General features: G+C 39.4%; 1 protein-coding gene across 4 annotated transcripts in view; it reads left to right on the top strand.

Annotated features, from left to right (window-relative positions):
• LOC120542213 (ankyrin repeat and fibronectin type-III domain-containing protein 1) overlaps positions 1-21,358 on the top strand; it is a 338,184-nt gene that overhangs the window by 279,137 nt on the left and 37,689 nt on the right. For all 4 annotated transcript variants that reach the window (XM_039774508.1, XM_039774509.1, XM_039774511.1 and 1 more), the window contains 4 exons: positions 2,326-2,458; positions 12,413-12,532; positions 17,107-17,322; positions 21,151-21,317. In XM_039774508.1, coding sequence (XP_039630442.1) covers positions 2,326-2,458; positions 12,413-12,532; positions 17,107-17,322; positions 21,151-21,317 — 636 coding nt within the window. The remainder of the gene's footprint in view (positions 1-2,325; positions 2,459-12,412; positions 12,533-17,106; positions 17,323-21,150; positions 21,318-21,358) is intronic.

Below are 21,358 nucleotides of genomic sequence, written 5' to 3'. Positions count from 1 at the left end.
TCTAACCCGCTGAATCTGAATACAGGGTCAAAATCCCAGCCAACACAGGGCACAAGGCAGGAACCAATCCTGGGCAGGGTGCCAACCCACCGAGGACACAAATGCACACACTAGGGCCAATTTAGAATCGCCAACACCTAACTTGCATGTCTTTGGATTGTGGGAAAACCGAGCGCCGGAGGAAACATGCAAACTCCACGAGGGAGGACCCAGGAAGCGAACCGGGTCTCAACTGAGGCAGCAGCGCTGGGTGTAAACTTGCAGGTGATATTAAAATTGGAGGAATGATAGACACAAATGCAGCAGCAACAATAATTAAAAAAGACATGGACAGGCTTCATGAGTGGGTGAACATTTGAAAAATGCCGTTTAATGTAGAAAAGTGTAAAGTGCTGCATGTGGGCAAAAAAGAACATCAAATTTAAAATACAATATGGGAGACACTGTCCTAAAGGAAGCAACCTTGGAAAAGGATTTAGAGGAAAATGCTGAAGCAACATTTTCATTAAACAATGTGTAGAACTTATTAAAAAGGCAAACAAAATGTAGGTTATATTATAAAACCTTTAATACTGTATACAGTATAACATGGAACGTTGTGCTCAGGTTATATAATGCACAGCATCTGTGGTATTGTGTGCATTTCTGGTCACCAAACTACAAGAAAGACAGAGCAGCACTTGAAACTGTGCAGAGGACTTCAACCAGGTGCATCACTGAACTTAAGGACATGGCTGTGACAGGCTCAGAGAACTAAACCGGAGCAGAGGAGCCCGCATAGGCACCTAATCCAGGTCTTCAAACTTCTCAAAGGCATCAATGAAAAAGATCCATCAGAATTATTTCAACTTAATGATGAGGACACAAGTGGAAATTAAAAGGAAGTGCATTTAGCACTCAAGCCAGCGAGTCATGAGGTTGAAACAGAAACCGTTAAGGAGAATCTGGATAAGATATTGGGACAGCTTACATATTAGCTAAACACGTGGGCTTGATGAACTCCTCTCATTTGCCAAATCTCATGTTCTTATTTTAAACTTTCAGTAAGTTTTTTTTTATGTCTGCAACTTTGTGATTCAAGTACAGTACACAAAATAATAAAAAAATGCAATGAATATAGCACTTGACTAAAAAAATGCAATTGGTGGTCACAACTGAACACTTTCACATGTGAATGCTTTCCACGTAGGAAAGTGCCAGATTATCTTGGTATGTGTGAATGAGCCAATTCTTGAGACAGTTAACTCAGAATATCCCAGGTTGCATATTTAGTGGCAATATGACTATTGACACAGAAATTTGTCCTTGCATGTCCAACAACCATACCGTGCATCAAAACTATTTACATCAGGATTGTAAATACAGTTTGAATTAGAATGGTTATGAACAGGCCTTTAGTCATCAGATGTGGTCGATGTTATGATATGCAGTTTCCTCCAAGGCAAATAGGGAAATGACTCCAAAAACAAGCTAGGGAGCAGGCCACAATCCTACTTAGTCTGGCCAGCAGTGGCTCACCTGACTTCAGCCATTCTCCAAAGGCTACCTGTTGGTTTTAGCTAGGGCAGGCCAAACAATGATAAAAGTGCCAAAAGAAACCAAAAGTCCCGCAAGAAGAAGGATAATCTCAAATCCTAGCTGGTGTACAAAAAGAGCAATAATCCATCCATCCATCCATTGTCTAACCCGCTGAATCCGAATAGGGTCACGGGGTTCTGCTGGAGCCAATCCTAGCCAACACAGGGCACAAGGCAGGAACCAATCCTGGGCAGGGTGCCAACCCACCACAGGACACACACAAACACACCCACACTCCAAGCACACACTAGGGCCAATTTTAGAATCGCCAATCCACTTAACCTGCATGTCTTTGCAGGTGATTGTGGGAGGAAACCGGAGCGCCCGGAGGAAACCCACGCAGACACGGGGAGAACATGCAAACTCCACGCAGGGAGGACCCGGGAAGCGAACCCGGGTCTCCTAACTGCAAGGCACCGTGCCGCCAGAGCAATAATCAATCTTTATAAATAAAACATTTCTTAATAAAAAAGAGAGAAAATAAGGTACAAAAGCTTAGATGAACAAAAGGAGACACAAGCCAAACCACAGCAAAAAATACCCAGTCATTGTCTAGAAATCAGAATCCTTAATACAAAGCAAAAAAGCAAAATGGAAAAATAGAAAATCAACAACAAATACACAACAATACTCACAGAAACTCCAAAAACAAATGACCCTTAAATTCTGAGTCTTTTTAGCCAGTTTAAATAGCCCGAGGGAGGGCTTGGAAATTTATTTTTTGAATACTCTTTAATTTTTTTTCAGGGGTTTATATTTTACATCAATAATTTATCGGGATGGTAATGTTCTGGTAACACAAGAAGAGCAAATCCCTATAGTGGAGATGGATGACTCCTACTCAAGTTCCCTTATGCATGACTTCCTGTGGTTCACCAAGGTAAGTGTGTTACTGCAGAACTTCATTACTTGACCCTTTGCAGTTTAAAATAGAAGCGCATAAGATGCCTTTAGACATTGACATTATGTTTTAAGTGCTCACTTAAAAAGTATTTTTGCTGCTGTTTAATTCTGTCTGTTTCTTTAAAAATGATCTTTTCTCAGATCTGCTAGGTGACACATGCAGTACAAAAGTGACCTTGTAAGAAAGCATTCATTCATTGTGTTTTCTTTATTTGGTGGATTTTGAATCATTTAAAAAATTTCACTGCATTAGGAATTATAACAAATGTTAATTTTATTTAATTTTGGATATGAGACAATCATTTTTTAAAATGCTAGTCAAGTCAAGTCAAGTCATTTATTTATATAGCACATTTAAAAACAACAGGAGCTGACCCAAAGTGCTTTCTTGGATTAAAAGAATAATACATACATAGTAAGTATATAAATATAACAACCTAAATAACATAGTATAATATCCTTCTATATAAAAGCAGTTGGGTGTCCTTCAGTCCCGTGAGTGCTACGCAGGCGCGGAGTTTCACACACACCCCGTCCATTTTGCAATGCACAATGGGATTTGTAGTTTCGTTTTTCCAGGTAAAAGATGATTTTCTACTCCAGACTGTGCGATATCTTCTTCTTCTTTCCTACTATATAAAAGCGGTCAGGATTGTCCTTCCGTCCCGTGAGTGGAAAGCGTAGCGGTATTCCGCTTATCACAGACTTACTACTTGCAGCTTGCGGTACGAAGTGACATGATGTGAGCAGAGTTCTGGTGCTCCCATCGTTCCCTTGCTTTTGTGCGCGATGCGCTGGAAAAATAGACAAAATTATGTCTCTGGAAATAATTAATGTTGATGGACTACAAATGCCTCACCGCGTAGTAAATATCAGGGGGATTCAAAAGGGCAACCTCAATATAGAAAAAAAGTTTAAATTTCATCACAAAAATAACAGAAACTACGAGTATTAAAGTAATAGCGCTCAAATGCAATATAACCAAATTAATGAGTTTGTACAGTATAAAATATCAAATTGATCTACATATTGAATTGCCTTAAGAAGTGGTCAACTTAAAAGTTGGTCGCCTTAAAAGACGGGTGAGCCTAGTATAAAATACTAGCCGAAGCCCGCCGTACCATACGGCGGTGTAAGAATATGAACGTAAAACGGTGAGAAAGGAATTCAGTATAACAAAGGCTTAGGAAACCACCGTCACAGTATAACAAAAATAGCAAGGAGCGAAACCAATGCCAATGGTCGAGAGAGTACCTTCCTGTAGCAGGCCATGGAAAACATAGACATATGTCTTACACGCCCTTAGTGAATTATATATACAGATATAGATATACTCCGCATTCACTGTGTTGCCCAGTCGACACGATAAGTCAGCGCGTCTACACTTTTGCGAGTAGTAAAAGTGCCATTTAAACTAATAACAGGTAGACGTGGAAACCAGGTTTTCTGATGAAAAAACAATAACGTTTTAAACAGTATCGCTTACATACAACAGATTTTAGCGAATCGTTTACATGCAATTATTTATATCCATTTATACACAAATAATGGCAATTATTAAATAATAATAATAATAATTATTATTATTATTATTATTAAATAATTCCTCCCGTATAAGTAACATTTCTCGGACTGCTTTCTTCTATCTCCGAAACATTTCTAGACTTCGTCCTGTTCTTACGCAACACAGTACTAAAGTATAGGTTAATGCCCGAGTCACCTCACGTATAGATTACTGTAATGCTATTCTATCTGTCATCCCACAAAAACGTATCCATCGCTTACAATTTATTCAAAATTCTGCTGCCAGGATAATAATCTCCTGTTCTAAATCCACTGAACATACTACACCTATTCTCTCTCAACTTCACTGGCTCCTTATTAACTACAGAATACAATACTAAATACCGCTCTTAACATTTAAAGCTCTCCGCAACCTCACTGATCTCCTACAGACTGACACTCATCTCGCTCACTCTGATTCTTATCTGCAGCTCGACTTTCTGTACCACATATCAAACTCTGTGCTATGGGAGCTCGAGCGTCTCTCATAGTGCTCCTCAACTCAGGAATTCTCTTCACTCTCATATACTGTACATCAGTTCGATTCAATAACACATTTTAAAACTGCCCTCAAAACTTCTCTTTTCCAACTGGCATACCAATTGTGAATTTTGCACTGTTACTGCCAGTTATCTTTGTTTGTTTTCTAATTATTGCTGTTTGATTTAGCCTTCTCTTTAGACCCGAGGGCGACGGTGGACGCGGAAGGAGGATTAGAGATGGCGGGCAGGGCTCTGTCATGCGTTCCCATGACGCGGTAGGAGGGTTAGAGTTGGCGTGGCCGGGGCTCTGTGAGTTGGCGGGCGTGGCTCTCTGTTTTGCTTGCGCTCACTGTCTTGCGTGCCCTTAGTTAATTATATACAGTATATAGATATAAATAATATGCAAACATGGACACAAGAAGTAAGAAAATTTTAATAAAATTAAAATTAAAGTAAATAGAATACAATAAAAATCATTAAGAAGAAGAGGGTAAGAGTTATTAAAATGAGATTACAAGTAACATATAAGTGGACTTGACAAAAACCCTCAAGCTGAAATGAAAGCAAGAGAAAAAATCATGAGTGGTCTCTCCTAGATTTTCTTGTATACTCAGATATGGGGATGGATATTTGAGGAGTAAGCCACAAGACAATGATGATATGTTTATATTATGTACATTAAAGAACCATCAACAACAAATCAAATCAAATTAATAATATATTGAACAATTATTATAAATGTAATGTTAAATAAATCGGGCTCTGCTGCTGCATGAATAAAAGGTAAAGTACCATTTTAGGTTAGCAGAAACTACCCAAAAGTTTATAGAAATCAGCAGAGTGGTGGCTCTGAGGCTAGGGACCTGCACTGGCAATCGGAAGGTTGCCGGTTCGAATCCCGTAAATGCCTAAAGGTACTCTGCTCTGTTGGGCCCTTGAGCAAGGCCCTTAACCTGCAATTGCTGAGCGCTTTGAGTAGTGAGAAAAGTGCTATATAAATGAAAAGAGTTATTATGATTTTGTACATAATACTTGTATGCAAAATTTGGTTGACCAAAGTGAAAGTGTACTGAAGTTATCGTCCTTACATACTGTACACACACACACAGACGGACCCACAGACATAACTCCAAAAAGGGTATTTTCGGACTCAGAGAGGTCTAAAACATAAAGATTCATGAAAATCTCGACATCGAATTTTTGGACGATTACAATACTTTCCCTATACTTTGTATACAAGAATATAAAAAGATGGGTCTTAAATTTAGATTTAAACTCATCAATTGTAGGGCAGGACTTAATGTTCCAAAGTCTACAGGCAGCTGCTGAGAAAGCCTTTGGTTTTGAGACGTGAGTGAGGAATAGAGAGGAGTTGTTGTGAGGATGTCCTAAGTGACCATGGGTGCTGAATACGGAAACAGCAGTTCTGAAATGTATTAAGTGCTTTAAAAACAAAAAGCAAAACTTCAAAATCAACTCTGTATTTCACAGGTAACCAGTTCAAATGAACTAGAACAGGACTGATATGCTGTCTTTTCTTTGGTCCAGTTAAAAGTCTAGCAGCTGCACTTTTAATCAGTGTGGAACGGGACAACCCAATATACAGAAAATAACAGTAGGCAAGCCGAGAGGTGATAAAAGCACAGATAACTACACTGCTCACAAAAATTAAAGGAACACTTTAAAGAAACACATTAGATACATCAGATCTCAATATGAAGTTGGATATCTATACAAATAACGACAGGGCAATGTCTTAGGAACAAAAGGATGCCAAGTCTTTTAATGGAAATAAAAGTTTTCTGCCTACAGAGGGCTCAATTGTGTAGACACCCTAAAATCAGAGTGAAATGAAGATGTGGCAGGCTAGTCCATTTTTTCAAAAACTTAATTTCTGCTACTCAAAATGCTTTTCAGTATCTTGTGTGGCCCCCACGAGCTTGTATGCATGCTCCTAATGAGACGACGGATGGTGTCTTGTGGCATTTCCTCCCAGATCTGTATGAGGGCATCCCTGAGCTGTTGTACAGTCTGAGGAGCAACCTGGCGGCGCCTAATGGACCGAAACATAATGTCCCACAGATGTTCTATTGGGTTTAAGTCAGGGGATCGTGAAGGCCATTCAATTGTTTCAATTCCTTCATCCTCCAGGTACTGCCTGCATACTCTTGCCACATGAGGCCGGGCATTGTCGTGCATTAGGAGGAAGCCAGGACCTACTGCACCAGCGTAGGGTCTGACAATGGGTTCAAGGATTTCATCCTGATACCTTATGGCAGTCAGAGCACTATTTCCTACGCAGTAGATGTCTGTGCGTCCCTCCATGGATATGCCTCCCCAGACCATCACTAACCCATCACCAAACCCGTCATGCCGAATAATGTTGCAGGCAGCATATCGTTCTCCTTGTCTTCTGCAGACCCTTCAATGTCTGTCACATGTGCTCAGGGTGAACCTGCTCTCATCTGTGAAAAACACAGGGTGCCATTGGTGGACCTGACAATTCTGGTATTCTATGGTAAATGCCGATCGAGCTCCACTGCGCTGGGTTGTGAGCACAGGGCCCACTAGAGGACGTTGGGCCCTCAGACCACCCTCAAGAAGTCTGTTTCTGATTGTTTGGTCAGAGACATTCACACCAGTGGCCTGCTGGAGGTCATTTTGTAGAGCTCTGGAAATGCTCATCCTGTTTGTCCTTGCCCAAAGGAGCAGATACTGGTCCTGCTGATGGGTTAAGGACCTTCTATGGTCCTGTCCAGCTCTCCTAGACTAACTGCCTGTCTCCTGGAATCTCCTCCATGCCCTTGAGACAGTGCTGGGAGACACAGCAAACCTTCTGGCAATGACACGTATTGATGTGCCATCCTGGAGAAGTTGGACTACCTGTGCAACCTCTGTAGGGTCCAGGTATCGCCTCGTGCTACCAGTAGTGACACTGACTGTAGCCAAATGCAAAACTAGTGAAGAAACAGTCAGAAAAGATGAGGAGGGAAAATGTCAGTGGCCTCCACCTGTTAAACCATTCCTGTTTTGGGGGTCATCTCATTGTTGCCCCTCTAGTGCATCTGTTGTTAATTTCATTAACACCACAGCAGCTGAAACTGATTAACAACCCCCTCTGCTACTTAACTGACCAGATTAATATCCCAGAAGTTTCATTGACTTGATGCTATACTCTGATTAAAAAATGTTCCTTTAATTTTTTTGAGCAGTATATTTCCAGGTCCTTATGAAATAAAATCGGCTTTAACTTGGTTATAGTTCTATATAGTATAGTTCTAAGAATATAAAAGCTGCCATTTACAATATCGCTGACTTGTTTATTAAAATTCAATGAAGTATCCAAAAACACACCAAGGTTTTTAACTTGATTATGGAAATTTACATACAGTAGACCAAGCGCACTATTAAGGTTAGTGACAGAGTTTGGGGGGCCAAATATAATTACTTCAGTTTTGTTTTCATTTAGTCGAAGGAAGTTCCTTGCCATCCAGCATTTAATATCATCTAAGCAATTGAATAGTTTCTTCAAAGAGCAGTTACTATCAGCCGTAACTGGTAGGTAAAACTGTGTGTGCCATCTGCATAACAATGATATGCAAAATTTGACAGATAAAAAGAGGCTCTAAAATCAAACTTTGGGGAATGAGAGTGGAGGACGAGGAACAGTTACCTGTTCTGACTGAGACGCTTCCTTCTCTCAGGTAGTAAGTAAACCATTTTAACACTGGGCCCTGCATTAAAAGAATGTCATGGTTGATTGTGTCAAAAGCTGCACTAAGATCAAGCAGAACTAAAATTGCACAAGAACCAGAATCGATATGAGAAGAATGTCATTCCGTAACTTCACCCGGGCAGATTCTGTGCTATGCAATACTTTAAAGCCAGACTGGAATTTGTCAAAAATGTTAAAATTTGTTCAAGTAAGAGTACAGCTGGAAGAATACAACATTTTTCAATATCTTGGAAATAAATGGTAGCTTGGAGATTGGCCTGTAGTTTTTTTTGGTCACTGGGGTTTAGGCTAGGTTTCTTTAATAGAGGTTGCATGATTGCACATTTAAAACTAGAAGGTACAACACCGCTAGTTAATGAACTATTAATTATAGCCAAAATAAGGGTGCAGGTCGTAATAAAAACTTTCTTAAAAAGATGTGATCGTATAATGTCTAAGGGGCAGTAAGTGGCATTAAGTAAGTTGTGAGACCACCTCAGATAACTAGGCAGGTGACACTGGCTGAAATTTCTGGAAGTAACTGATTGGATGATGTGTCTCCAAAGAATCCATGTCTGAGGGTGAAATGTTAGATCTTATGTTTTTAACCTTTTTAATAATTAATTCAGTGTAATATTGTGCCTTAGCTGTTTTAACAGAGCTTTGGGGAAGCTTTACACAATCCTTAAAATTTCATTTGAGACTTGAAATTTGTCTCTTTTGCACTTACACTCTGCCTTCCTGCAATCTCTTCTAAGAGCATAGGGGAGCCAACAGTCTTTACCTTGGGTCTTTTTAGTGTTAAAGGAGCTGTACACTCCAGAGTGTGAAAGCTAGATGTGTTGGAAAGAGAAACTAATTTTTCAGTATCAGTGCATGAGAGAAGGGTATCTGAGAAATGAGATAAGTGAAGGGCACAATTCTGCCAAAGGGGAAAATGGTAAACTTTATTCCCATGCCAAATGGGTGTATAGCTTGCGTCAAGTGTGTTTCTTAAAAAGGAAAAAAAAAAACAGGCTATATGTACAGGAGGAAAGATGTGGAAATAATCCTTACCTTTTTCCTTCAAAAGATAGTGATCCCTTGTCTATTTGCACATATGTCTGCCGCTGAAAAACTTATACCTGTTCTCTAAATGTTACTGGTTTAAGGTTGACATTAAGGAAGCAATCTTCTAAAATGCATTATTGTTTGTAACTTACCTTCATCACTTGAGAAGAACTGCTGCCTTAGCTCTTTCTATAAGTTTCATTTTGTATCCCAATGCTAAAGAGCTGCCCTCTTTTCAAATTTGATCTAAGTAGTATGCACGTACAAGTTACTTTGCACCACTGTCACATTTTCCACATTACACCACATAACAATGTCGCAATAACATTTGCTATCCAAAATTAGAATGTTTTATGTGTGGGTGCAAAGCAATAAAAGGAATTCAGAGAACAGTGAGATGAGGAAAGCTTTGTAACAAGAAGGGCAGCACCTGCTAGCAACATACTCTAAAAATTTCAAGTTCATGAGCTACAGATTTATATTTATCTTTTTTCTCTAATTTTCACATTTGGGAACAATAAAAGCAAAAATTATATCAATGTCTATTTAAAAATCAATGTGTGTATACATCATTCATATGGAAGTATTCTACTTTTACTTTTCCTAATCCTATCTTCTGAAATGATAGATAGATAGATAGATAGATAGATAGATAGATAGATAGATAGATAGATAGATAGATAGATGTGAAAGGCACTATATAATAGATAGATAGATAGATAGATAGATAGATGTGAAAGGCACTATATAATAGATAGATAGATAGATAGATAGATAGATAGATAGATAGATAGATAGATAGATAGATAGATGTGAAAGGCATTATATAATAGATAGATAGATAGATAGATAGATAGATAGATAGATAGATAGATAGATAGATAGATGTGAAAGGCATTATATACTAGATAGATAGATAGATAGATAGATAGATAGATAGATAGATAGATAGATGTGAAAGGCATTATATAAGAGATAGATAGATAGATAGATAGATAGATAGATAGATAGATAGATAGATAGATAGATAGATAGATGTGAAAGGTACTAGATAGATAGATAGATTATTATATCAATAATATGAATGAACATACTAAAAAATGATAGGGAGTTACGGGTGACAGATATTAAAGTTTTATGATTGGACTAGCTAATATTGATAAGAATTAATTTGCAAAGAAATTAATAATAATGTATAGGTCAGAGTCATATATTTAAAATTGATAACAAGAAATACAGAACATTTAAAAAATGTAGATAAAGTTAGTACAGAAATCATAATAAAATATAGTAAATGTGCAATAAACATAGTAAGTTAAAAATAAAAATGAAACAGAAACAATGCAAAAATGAAAAAACAATGATATATAATAAAAGTAAAACTATATAAAATTACAATGTTGAAATGAAATTACAGATATCGTAAGATACAGATTCATTTATACCAAGTAAATGACACCTATATGCAGCAAAAAGAATACAAAAACATAGAAACAGAAAACAATTTCTTTAAAAAATACAAATAACAAAAATATATGTGAAAACAGAATCATATTTACGTATATATCCTTTCTACAACAATTGTTTCACATATTTTTAAGATGGGAATACCAGGAATGTCCCTCTACTTTGTATTAACTCTGGAAACAAATTTTTTGAAAGTCAGCTTTACTAATATTATAGGGCCATGAATACAGGATAGAGGAACCTCATGGAAGGGATGGACAATGGCAATTATAAGGTCATGTTCTTTCTGTTTATCCCCAGTGACACAACAATAATCATTGTTGCATTATCAATTATTCTGATATGTGGTGATAGAGCAAAAATGTGGGGAGGATGAAACCCATTACTTAAATCAAGTGGGCGGTTTAGTGAGCTGGTGAGCTTTGGATGGTTCAATAATAACTCAATTTCTCTGAATGTCAAAAAATAAATGATATATGACCTTCAGAGGAAAAAATCTATATGTTCACTCATCATACTTCTGGGAAAAGAGGTACTGACTGAATATTCTGTATATGTAAGCTATCATATCAAATATGAAGGAACTCACATCAATGAATAATATGAATTGGAAAATTACCTATTCTAAATGCAAGCAGAGCATATTTTCCCAATGTAAAGTCAAAGTGAACGGGAACCTAATGCTGTCCTTTTATCGTTGTGTGCTTCGATTTGTTATCACTTTCAGTTCCATCTCTTTATTTAGCGGCCCAACAAATAAATAATTAAAAGAAACTCCAGTGGGTTACCACATAGGGAACCAAAATTGTTAGTGGTGGTGATGAACACTACTTGAATGGCATTTGTGAGTGAGAAATGATGAAGAAATGTAGAATTATCTTGTCCAATAGCAGCCAACCACCTCATTAACTCCCAACTCCCACTAAGATCTGCACAAACTACATCAATTCTTTTCTTCCCAGTATTACTGTATATGTTTTTACAGCTAAAATCAGTACACATTAATGAATAACAGACATAAAGACTCTTTTCACCAGTACGCTAAATATGTCCAGAAACTTTGTCAATTATTAGTTATCAATGGACTGATATTAACTAACGTATCATGTGACATTTTTCAAATTTCAATCCGCTGTTATTATGTTATAGTTGGACCGAGTGGTGGATCAAATAATTAGATACATGTGACAGACGTAAGTGAACATGTTCTTTAAGGGAAAAGCAAGAGAGTACTCAAAAGAAAGAAGAAATGGGTAAATGTTTTATCTTTTAAGGAAAATCAAAACACAAACCAGAAGTCAAAACAAGAACTGTTCCTAAGATAGCCTTTTATTTTGCTTGAGCACAGGTCTCTCATGAGGTTCTTTCTTTAAGAAATCTTAAACTTTAGATGCTTGCCCAGTGCCAATGGCCATCTTATACAGTATATCATGGTTGCTATGGCATGGCATGTGATCATGTGAATAGCCACTATGCAGCATTACAGCGACCAGACACACAAAATGGTGGCAGCCTTTGTGAATACATTACTAATTAAAACCCTTAGCCTTATCATACCTTTGATGAAATTCACAGAATGAACAGTGTATCTGTGTAGCATGGCAGCTGCATTACTCTAACTCCACCCCTCTCTCTCTTTCTCTAACTGTCCCAGGTGTCCTATTTGTGGCAGAACATTCTGTGGTTACGTCAGTGTATTAGTAGCTCCCTGTCTTCCTGCTCTTGCACCCTTCAGACCCGCCTCAAGATGCTTCAGGCAGTCTTCCACTTCCAGGTATTTGTTTTTTGCATAAAACATTTTATTTACATAACTATTTTTTTTCTTTACAAATAACCATACAAATGCTCATTTAATTAATTTGCTAGTAGAGCTGCTGTTTTGATATCGTATTTTTATCTGTCTACTGAAGCAAGACCCATCCATCCATCCATTACCCAACCCGCTATATCCTAACTACAGGGTCACAGGGTGATGCAAGACCATAAACGTATATTTTAATTTGGGTAATACACACCTACTCCTTACATGTGCTACAGTAGATTTGTCACCTCTTGTTTATCATGGACCTGCAGACCAATAATACCACTACCTTTGTATTTATCTGTTCCATACAATTGCCTGTTTACTCACATTCTGACAAGCCACTAGCCATAGCACCTATGGTAATATACAGCATCAACCTGTTAATATATCAATATGGTCTTCTTTGCTTCCAAAGAACTCTCTTGTGTATGAATGCCAATTGAAAGATGAAGATCAATGCTCGTTTCTCTGTTTTAAAAGAAAGGCATTGTAAAAGACCAGCCCGGCTACAGACAGACACTGAGGCACAACGACGTCCAAAAGCACACACTTTTTATTATCTGCGTACACAACACACAGTGCACGAGCCACCACAATAAACATAGTTCAGTCCTTTCTTTGCCTTTTGCTTATTCTCTTTTGCCCTCACGCCACCTCTCACAAGCTCTGTCTTCTTCCTCCCGACTCCGGCTCCAATAATGGAGTGAGGCGGCCCCTTTTATAACACCCCGGATGTGTTCCAGGTGCTTCGCAATGATCTTCCAGCGGCACTTCCTGGTGTAGCAGAAGTGCTGCATGAGCACACGGAAGCACTCTGGTTGTGCCTGGAACTTCTTCCGGCAAGACTTCCGGTTGTGGTGGAAGTGATGCAGTCCAGGGCTCCTCCTGGTGCCCCCTGGCAGTGGCCACAGGCCCAAACAGGGCCAAGCCTCATAGCTCCAATCCTGTGGCCCCGGCACAGACCAGGGAGGCTGCCCTTTCATGGTCCAGGAGAGCTATTGTCCCTCTCCCGGTCCTTCCAGGCATTCCAGCTGGGCTGGGTCCCCAGCCATTCGCCACAGAGTACATTTAGTATTTCAAAGTACTCAACAACAAAATGAAAATTCTCAGATCTTTTGACTATGGTTTTGATAGTGCTTACGTTCCTACTTTACATCACTTTATATTTTACTACATCTGTGGTGATCTGACATGTTTGGTTTCAGAACACTTCTCTTCAGTTAATCAATCATATTCCAGACAAGTGCGCAAATTACAATCCATCCATCCTCTTCTGCTTATCTGAGATCGCGTCGCAGGGACAGCAGCTTGAACAGAGATACCCAGACTTCCCACTCTCCTGACACTTCCACTAACTCTTCCGGGGGAATCCCGAGGTGTTCCCATGCCAGCCGAAAGACATAGTCCCTCCAGTGTGTCCTGGGTCTTCCCCGGGGCCTCCTCCCAGTTAGACATGCCCAGAACACCTCACCAGGGAGGTGTCCAGAAGGCATCCTGATCAGATGCCCGAGCCACCTCATGCGGAGGAGCAGTGGCTCTACTCTGAGCTTCTCACCCTATCTTTAAGGGAAAGCCCAGACATCCTGCGGAGGAAACTCATTTCAGCCGCTAGTATTCGCAATCTCGTTCTTTCAGTCACTACGCACAGCTCATGACCATAGGTGAGGGTAGGAACGTAGATCGACTGGTAAATTGAGAGCTTTGCCTTACGGCTCAGCTCCTTTTTCACCACGACAGACCGATGCAGAGCCCACATCACTGCGAATGCCGCACTGATCTGCCTGTCGATCTCACTCTCCATTCTTCCCTCACTCGTGAACAGGACCCCAAAATACTTGAACTCCTCCACTTGGGGCAGGATCTCGCTCCCAACCCTAAGAAGGCACTCCACTCTTTTCCGGCTGAGGACCATGGTCTTGGATTTGGAGGTGCTGATTCCCATCCCAGCCGCTTCACACTCGGCTGCGAACCGATCCAGAGAGAGCTGAAGATCACGGTCTGATGAAGCAAACAGGACAACATCATCGGCAAAAAGCAGTGACCCAATCCTGAGCCCTCCAAACTGGACCCTCTCACCACCCTGGACGGGCCTAGAAATTCTGTCCATAAAAGTTATGAACAGAATCGGTGACAAAGGGCAGCCCTGGCGGAGTCCAACTCTCACTGGAAACGCAAAATTACGACAATGATAATACATTTAATGCAAGTATAATATACTTTGGGGAGAAGGTTGTCCTTGTCATTATGTCTTCTGTAAGCCTCAGCTTTTTGGTTACAACTTAATTATTCTATCAGGGTAATATGCAAGAAAACATCACAGTGCAGCAAAAACCTAAACTCACAGACTTACCACTGTATATAACTTCTGGCAATTAGATGTAGTAAAAGACAAGCAGGAGTTAAGTTACACATCCATAAATTTGAATATTGGCAACCATACAACCTGATAAAATGTTATGGTGCTCAGCTTTCAGCCACATTGTGTTGTCTTCATCATCACAGAAGAGAGATGCTTCTCATCATATGGTGAAATAGAACATCTTATCTCCTGCCCCCAAGACAAAGGGCAAAATTACAAAGAAAGTCGTAAACATGGGGGATAAACAAGAATACCTCTCACCAAGGTACCTAAATTATAAATAAAGACATACCCAGTGTCTTTATACACAATGTCTTTAAATTGGTGACCATTTGTCCATTACATATCTTCTTTATTTCAAAGACAATCTGAAGAACTTGGAAGCGCAGTCTCCATATGTCAGTTGAGTCTATTGTGTGAATTTTTAATCTGTACTTGTTCTCTGTCTAACTGCCAATCTGTTTAAGCATATGCTCTGCATAAACTGTTCACTGGCTATGCAACTCTCATCATTCCCCTGTAGGCCACCCCTAGAGTTGTTTGCTCACCATATGCATACTCATTGTGCTAAACACCTCGGTTCAGAATTGGCCCACTGGTCCTGTGCCTGCACCATAGCCGACAATCTCAGCAGGGCTTCCATATTTTCCCCAATTAGACTATACCTAAACATCGGAGCCCATATGTCTTGCAAATGTATCAGCTGCACCTGCTTTCCTGAAGTATACATTTTCCTTAATATTATTAATTATATTAATTATCCCACTTAATTAATTAATACCCAGAATGTATACTTTATGAGCCCAAAATGAATCCCCTTATTTTGGCATTCCTAACTGGTTTGTTCACAATTGTGGACTTGTTACTCACTTAAACCCCAGTAAGTGTTTTTCTTGCTGTCTCTTCATTCTTCTTCATGTCTTTGTCTTTAGTCTTTGCTTGTTGTCTTTTCTTTATTCTGCTATACACCTGGTGCCAAAACTTTTCATTGGAACAGCTTGGCATGCAAGTCCATAAAAAGGCCAGAAAATTGAAACAGAAATAACTATTGCCTGTGTGTCCTTTTTTATTGTACTGTGGACTGAAGCCTTGGGGTCAGTCAGGTTTCAATTACTGAACCTAAGTGTGTGTGCTTTTTAGAAGGTTGTCCTATGTTGCCATTCACACTCACCAGCTCCTCTGCCTTCTATCTGATCTCTTTGTCCTATTTTCATGTCTTCTGTAATCTTTCAAAACTCTCACTCAACATTCCACAACTTTCACTTTCATTCACTTTGCCTTGCAGCTTTTTTGTGGCACACTCAGCTCACTTCTGCTTTCTCTACCTGAACTTAATTATTCTATCAGGGTAATATGCAAGAAAACATCACAGTGCAGCAAAAACCTAAACTTTACACATGAACTGCAAAAGATACAGATATTTGATAAATAAACACGTACATAAACAAACACATACATCAAAACAGTATTTGCAAACAGGGTTAGTGAACACATTCTTCAAGATGAAAACTTATCCCCACCTTCCCTTCTATATCTATAACCTCAGGCAGGACAATTTGATGGATGCATTCACTATGGGCCTTGATTTATGTTTACTGCATATTTACTAATTTATATTCATTATATCAATATGTTACTAACGGAAAGTTGTTTCCAAACAGCCATACCTCAGACCAATGGGTGAAATAGAACATCTTATCTCCTGCCCCCAAGACCATATTTACACTAACCTGGCTTTTGTGGGGATGGGAGAAAAGACTTTAGCAAAGAAATGCTCATCAAACTGGTTTAAGACACATCCCCAAATCCTGTCGTAAAATTACAAAGAAAAGTCGTAAACATGGGGGATAAACAAGAATGCCTCTCACCAAGGTACCACTAAATTATAAATAAAGACATACAAAACATTTATCAAGTTATATGCAAAATCCTACATCACAATACACATGAACTGCAAAAGATACAGATATTTGATAAATAAACACGAAAGTTAGTGAACACATTCTTCAAGATGAAAAGCAGGACAATTTGATGGATGCATTCACTATGGGCCTTGATTTATGTTTACTGCATATTTACTAATTTATATTCATTATATCAATATGTTACTAACGGAAAGTTGTTTCTTTATATCGCATATTCCCCAAGAAGAGTAATGGGTAATTTCTTATTTTTTACTTCACAGGAAATGCTGGGAATCCAAGACTTGGGGCAGGTTTATTTTGAACCTTTGAAAGATAAACATGGAAATGCACTTATTGTTACAATACAGGAACTTGGTTCAAATCAGATTGTGGAAAACATGCGCTGGATAAAACTAAGTAAACTCCAGATGCAGAGGAAATCTATTTCTTCTCCAGAGGAACCCACTGCCCTGGACTTGCTGCTCATCACTTTGAATGTACGATATTCAGAAAGTTAGATGTATTAATGCTGAATTTAGCTACCTTGATTTATCGTATTTTTACCTTCCTTTTGGTGTCACACCCTTGCAGGCACTTACAAGTCAAAAGATTGTTGAGATTTTTATCGTATTCCTTTTGTAAGTGTCAATTAATGTGCTTTCCCATGTATTGCATTTGTTTATATAACCCTCACCCTAGGCTATCTTTGCCTACTACCTACAATATGGTGATACAGTTTGCACATTTTAAAAGTGCAGCACATAAATGTATTTAGAATTCTATTAGTTGCCAAACATCAGTACTAACTGAACATATTCAAGATACTGCTGTTCATACTTTTGGACGTTCCAAGTATAAACTTCTGACTTTCCCGTTTCTCCAACTGAGTAGCAAAACATCTGTACTGTGAATATTACAAACACAAGCTCATGTTTTATAAGATGGAGAAAGTATTTTTCTAACTGAGTGTAAGTTTTCACTGATGGCTTAATTATAAATCCAGCTGTAATTTCATAGCATAGCATGTGCATTTATCTCCTGAAAAGTAAAGAGATACAGCCTGACTTCTGATACTGAAAGCCCACCTCCATTTCTAAGAAACTGCCGGTTTACAGGAGAGACTGCTTGAAGCATTAAGTAATGTGGAAAGATTTCCACTATTTCATATAAGAGAACAGATTTAACTGATAGATGGTTGTAATTGTGTATAAATCGACACAACAGTGTTTATATATATGGTGCTGAGACAGTCTTGGATACCTGCCTCAATTTATGCTTCCTGACATACTGAGACATCTTTAACTGTATTTTAGATAATTAGCCACATCCAATCCGAAATTTAGAGACCACAGTTTACAAACTCTGCAACTGGAGAGTTCGGTTCGGCGGCCACATTTTGGTCCATTTGCACTGCGATATTACGAACGGATTGCGCTGTACACTTCTGTGTAATCTACTACTGAAAAGCTTTAGTAAATTTGTGAGCTTGTGTACCTTCTTCCTTATCTTTCAACTGCTCCCGTTAGGGGTTGCCACAGCAGATCATCCTTTTCCATATCTTCATGTGCTCTCCATCTTGCTCTGTCACACCCACCACCTGTATGTCTTCTCTCTCCACGTCCATAAACCTCCTCTTAGGCCTTCCTCTTTTCCCCTTGCCTGGCAGCTCTATCCTTAGTACCCTTCACCCAATACGCCCACCACATGTCCAAATAAACGCAATCTCACCTTTCGGGCTTTGTCTCCAAACCATCCCACCTGAGCTGACCCTCTAATATACTCATTATGATATGTGATCAATGTGATATGTGTGATACATGAGAGGTTCTTCTTATTCTTCTTCTTTCTGCTGCTCCTGTTAGGGGTCTATACAGAGGATCATCTGTTTCCATCTCTTCCTGTTCTCTAGATGTTGCTCTGTTACACCCACCACCTGCATGTCCCCTCTCACCACATCCATAAACCTCCTCTTAGGCCATCCTCTTTTCCTCTTCCCTATCAGCTCTATCCTTATTACCCTTCTCTCATTGTACCCTGCATCTCTCCTCTGCACATGTCCAAGCCAGCGTAATCTCGCCTCTCTGACTTTGTCTCTAAACCGTTCAACTTGAGCTAACCCTCTGATGTACTCATTCTGATATGTGAGATACATGAGGTGGTCTTCTTCTTATTCTTCTTCTTTCAGCTGCTCCCTTCTATCATCTAATCATCTATTTCCATAATTTCCTGTGCTCTGCATCTTGCTCTGTTACACCCATCACCTGCATGTCTTCTCTCACTACATTCATAAACCTCCTCTTAGGCCTTCCTCTCTTCCTCTTGCCTGGCAGCACAATCCTTAGTATCCTTCTCCCAATATACCCAACATCTCTCCTCTGTAGATGTCCAAACCAACACAATCGCGCATCTCTGAGTTTGTCTCCCACCTGAGCTGACCCTCTAAAGTACTCATTGTGATACGTGATCAATGTGATACATGAGCTGGTCTTCTTTTTATCCTTCGTCTTCCACTGCTCCCATTAGGGGTTGCCACAGCGGATCATCTTCTTCCATATCTTTCTGTCCTCTCCATCTTGTTCTGTTACACCCACCACCTTCATGGCTTCTCTCACCACATCCATAAACCTTCTCTTAAGCCTTCCTCTCTTCCTCTTCCCTGGCTGCTCTATTCTTAGGACTGCAGCCTTTTGAGTCTGTGATTCCCGTGGTGGGGTTGGAGGGGATGTGGTATAGTGGGTCCACAGCTCAAAATTGAAAAGGCCAGTTTTAACAGATAATTGCCGCACTCGCGGCTTAAAGGGGGTTATGGTAGAGTGGCCGGAGCGGTTTTCCGGGAGCTTTGTGATGCGGGCAGTCCTCGCTTAAGCGCACAGGTGAGGAGTCATCCGCATCTGTAATTATTGCCGGGAGTTGCTAATCGCCACACCTGATCCACGACCCCGTAATATATAATGGAAGCTTTGGGGGCAGAGCTTAATAGGGAAGACCTGCGTGAAACACTTGAGAGGATCGAAGGGATGACAAAGGACAGCACAGTTAGTTATGAAAATGAAATCCTTAAAGTGTGGAATTCTCTGCCAAATAATCTTAAGTCAATGAAGGCACTTGAAGGGATTGCTTTCCTTAATTTGTTTGGAACATCTTATGCTTGTGCGCAGCTGTTTTCAGCTTTGAATTAAATCAAATCTGACACCAGAAACAGACTAACAGATGACCTGAGTGCTGCATGTGTTGCTCTCAAGCTTACAAAGTATGAGCCAAGGTTGGACAAATTATCAGCATGCATACAACAGCAAAAAGCAGATTAATTGTTCAAAAGCATACCGAATGCAAACTTTTACCTTTCAACAAAAAGTTGTTTGTATCATTGAAAGCTCCGCTATTATGTTTTTCTTTTAAGACAAAAGATGTTAATGTATGAGTGGCTCAGTAGATAGACAGACAGAGCATCAGTATTGGCAGTTCAGTCCAATTTATCATCCAGCTGCACTCCCAGGTATTTATGGGTCTGCACCCTCTGCTCACAGTCACCTCTGATGATCACGGGGTCCATGAGGGGCCTGGGCCTCCTAAAATCCACCACCAGCTCCTTGGTTATGCTGGTGTTCAGTTTTAGGTGGGATTCAGGTTAAATTGCCATGTTGGCACTTTGCGATAAACAAGTGGGTTTTGGATTGCAGTTTGGGCACTTGGTTTCTAAATGGTTCGCCATCACTGACCTATAGTGTATGCCAATGTGCTTGCTAGTCAAATAGCTTGATTTAACTGTATGTGCACTTTGAAGCCCTACAGCTCTAAAACTGAGACCAGTCCTTAGCTAAGAAAATGTTGTTAATCTGTTGTTAAACATTATAGTGCAGTTGACATAAACATGACTGTCTGTTTTTTGACATAAAGTGCATAATTTGTGAAGTGAATTCAAAAATTGAGGCATGAGGGAGGGAGTCTAAAAACTGAAAAGAAAACAGGCATAGGTGACAACTTGGTAGGTTGTCCTAATGCTGAGACCTAGTTTATTAAATCCCTGACTGTATCATTAAAGCACATTATCCGTGTAAGAGATCATAACTTTTGGAATCAAATACTCAATATTTGTTAAGTGCTTATAAAACTTGAAGAAACTAAAGGATTTGTTTTAAAAAAAAAAATCTTTAAACATTTTTTTCTAACTGAACAGAGGTCCTAAAAAATGACAACTAATAATGATCTTTCCATATTTCAATAAATCTCACGAAATAAATCATTAAATGTTTTGTTTTGTTTGTATCTACATATAGTATTTCTATTTGTGAAATTGTTCATATATCTTACTGTATCATTTCCAGGAAAAAATAAGCTACCACCAGCACAGCCAGCAAACTCTATCACCGGGTCTCTACCTTGGATATGTAAAATTATGCAGTTCAGTGGACCAGATAAGAGTTTTGGTGTCACAGAAACTTCCCAATGTCCTCTGTAATGTCAAGATCCGGGAAAACCACAATGTCTCCCGGTAAGGCTGAACAGTTAACAAAAATAATTTATTCATTCACC

The sequence above is a fragment of the Polypterus senegalus genome, chromosome 13 (genome assembly GCF_016835505.1).
Source record: "Polypterus senegalus isolate Bchr_013 chromosome 13, ASM1683550v1, whole genome shotgun sequence".
In the NCBI taxonomy this organism is placed as follows: domain Eukaryota; kingdom Metazoa; phylum Chordata; class Cladistia; order Polypteriformes; family Polypteridae; genus Polypterus; species Polypterus senegalus.
This window is presented reverse-complemented; position numbering and strand designations above follow the sequence as displayed.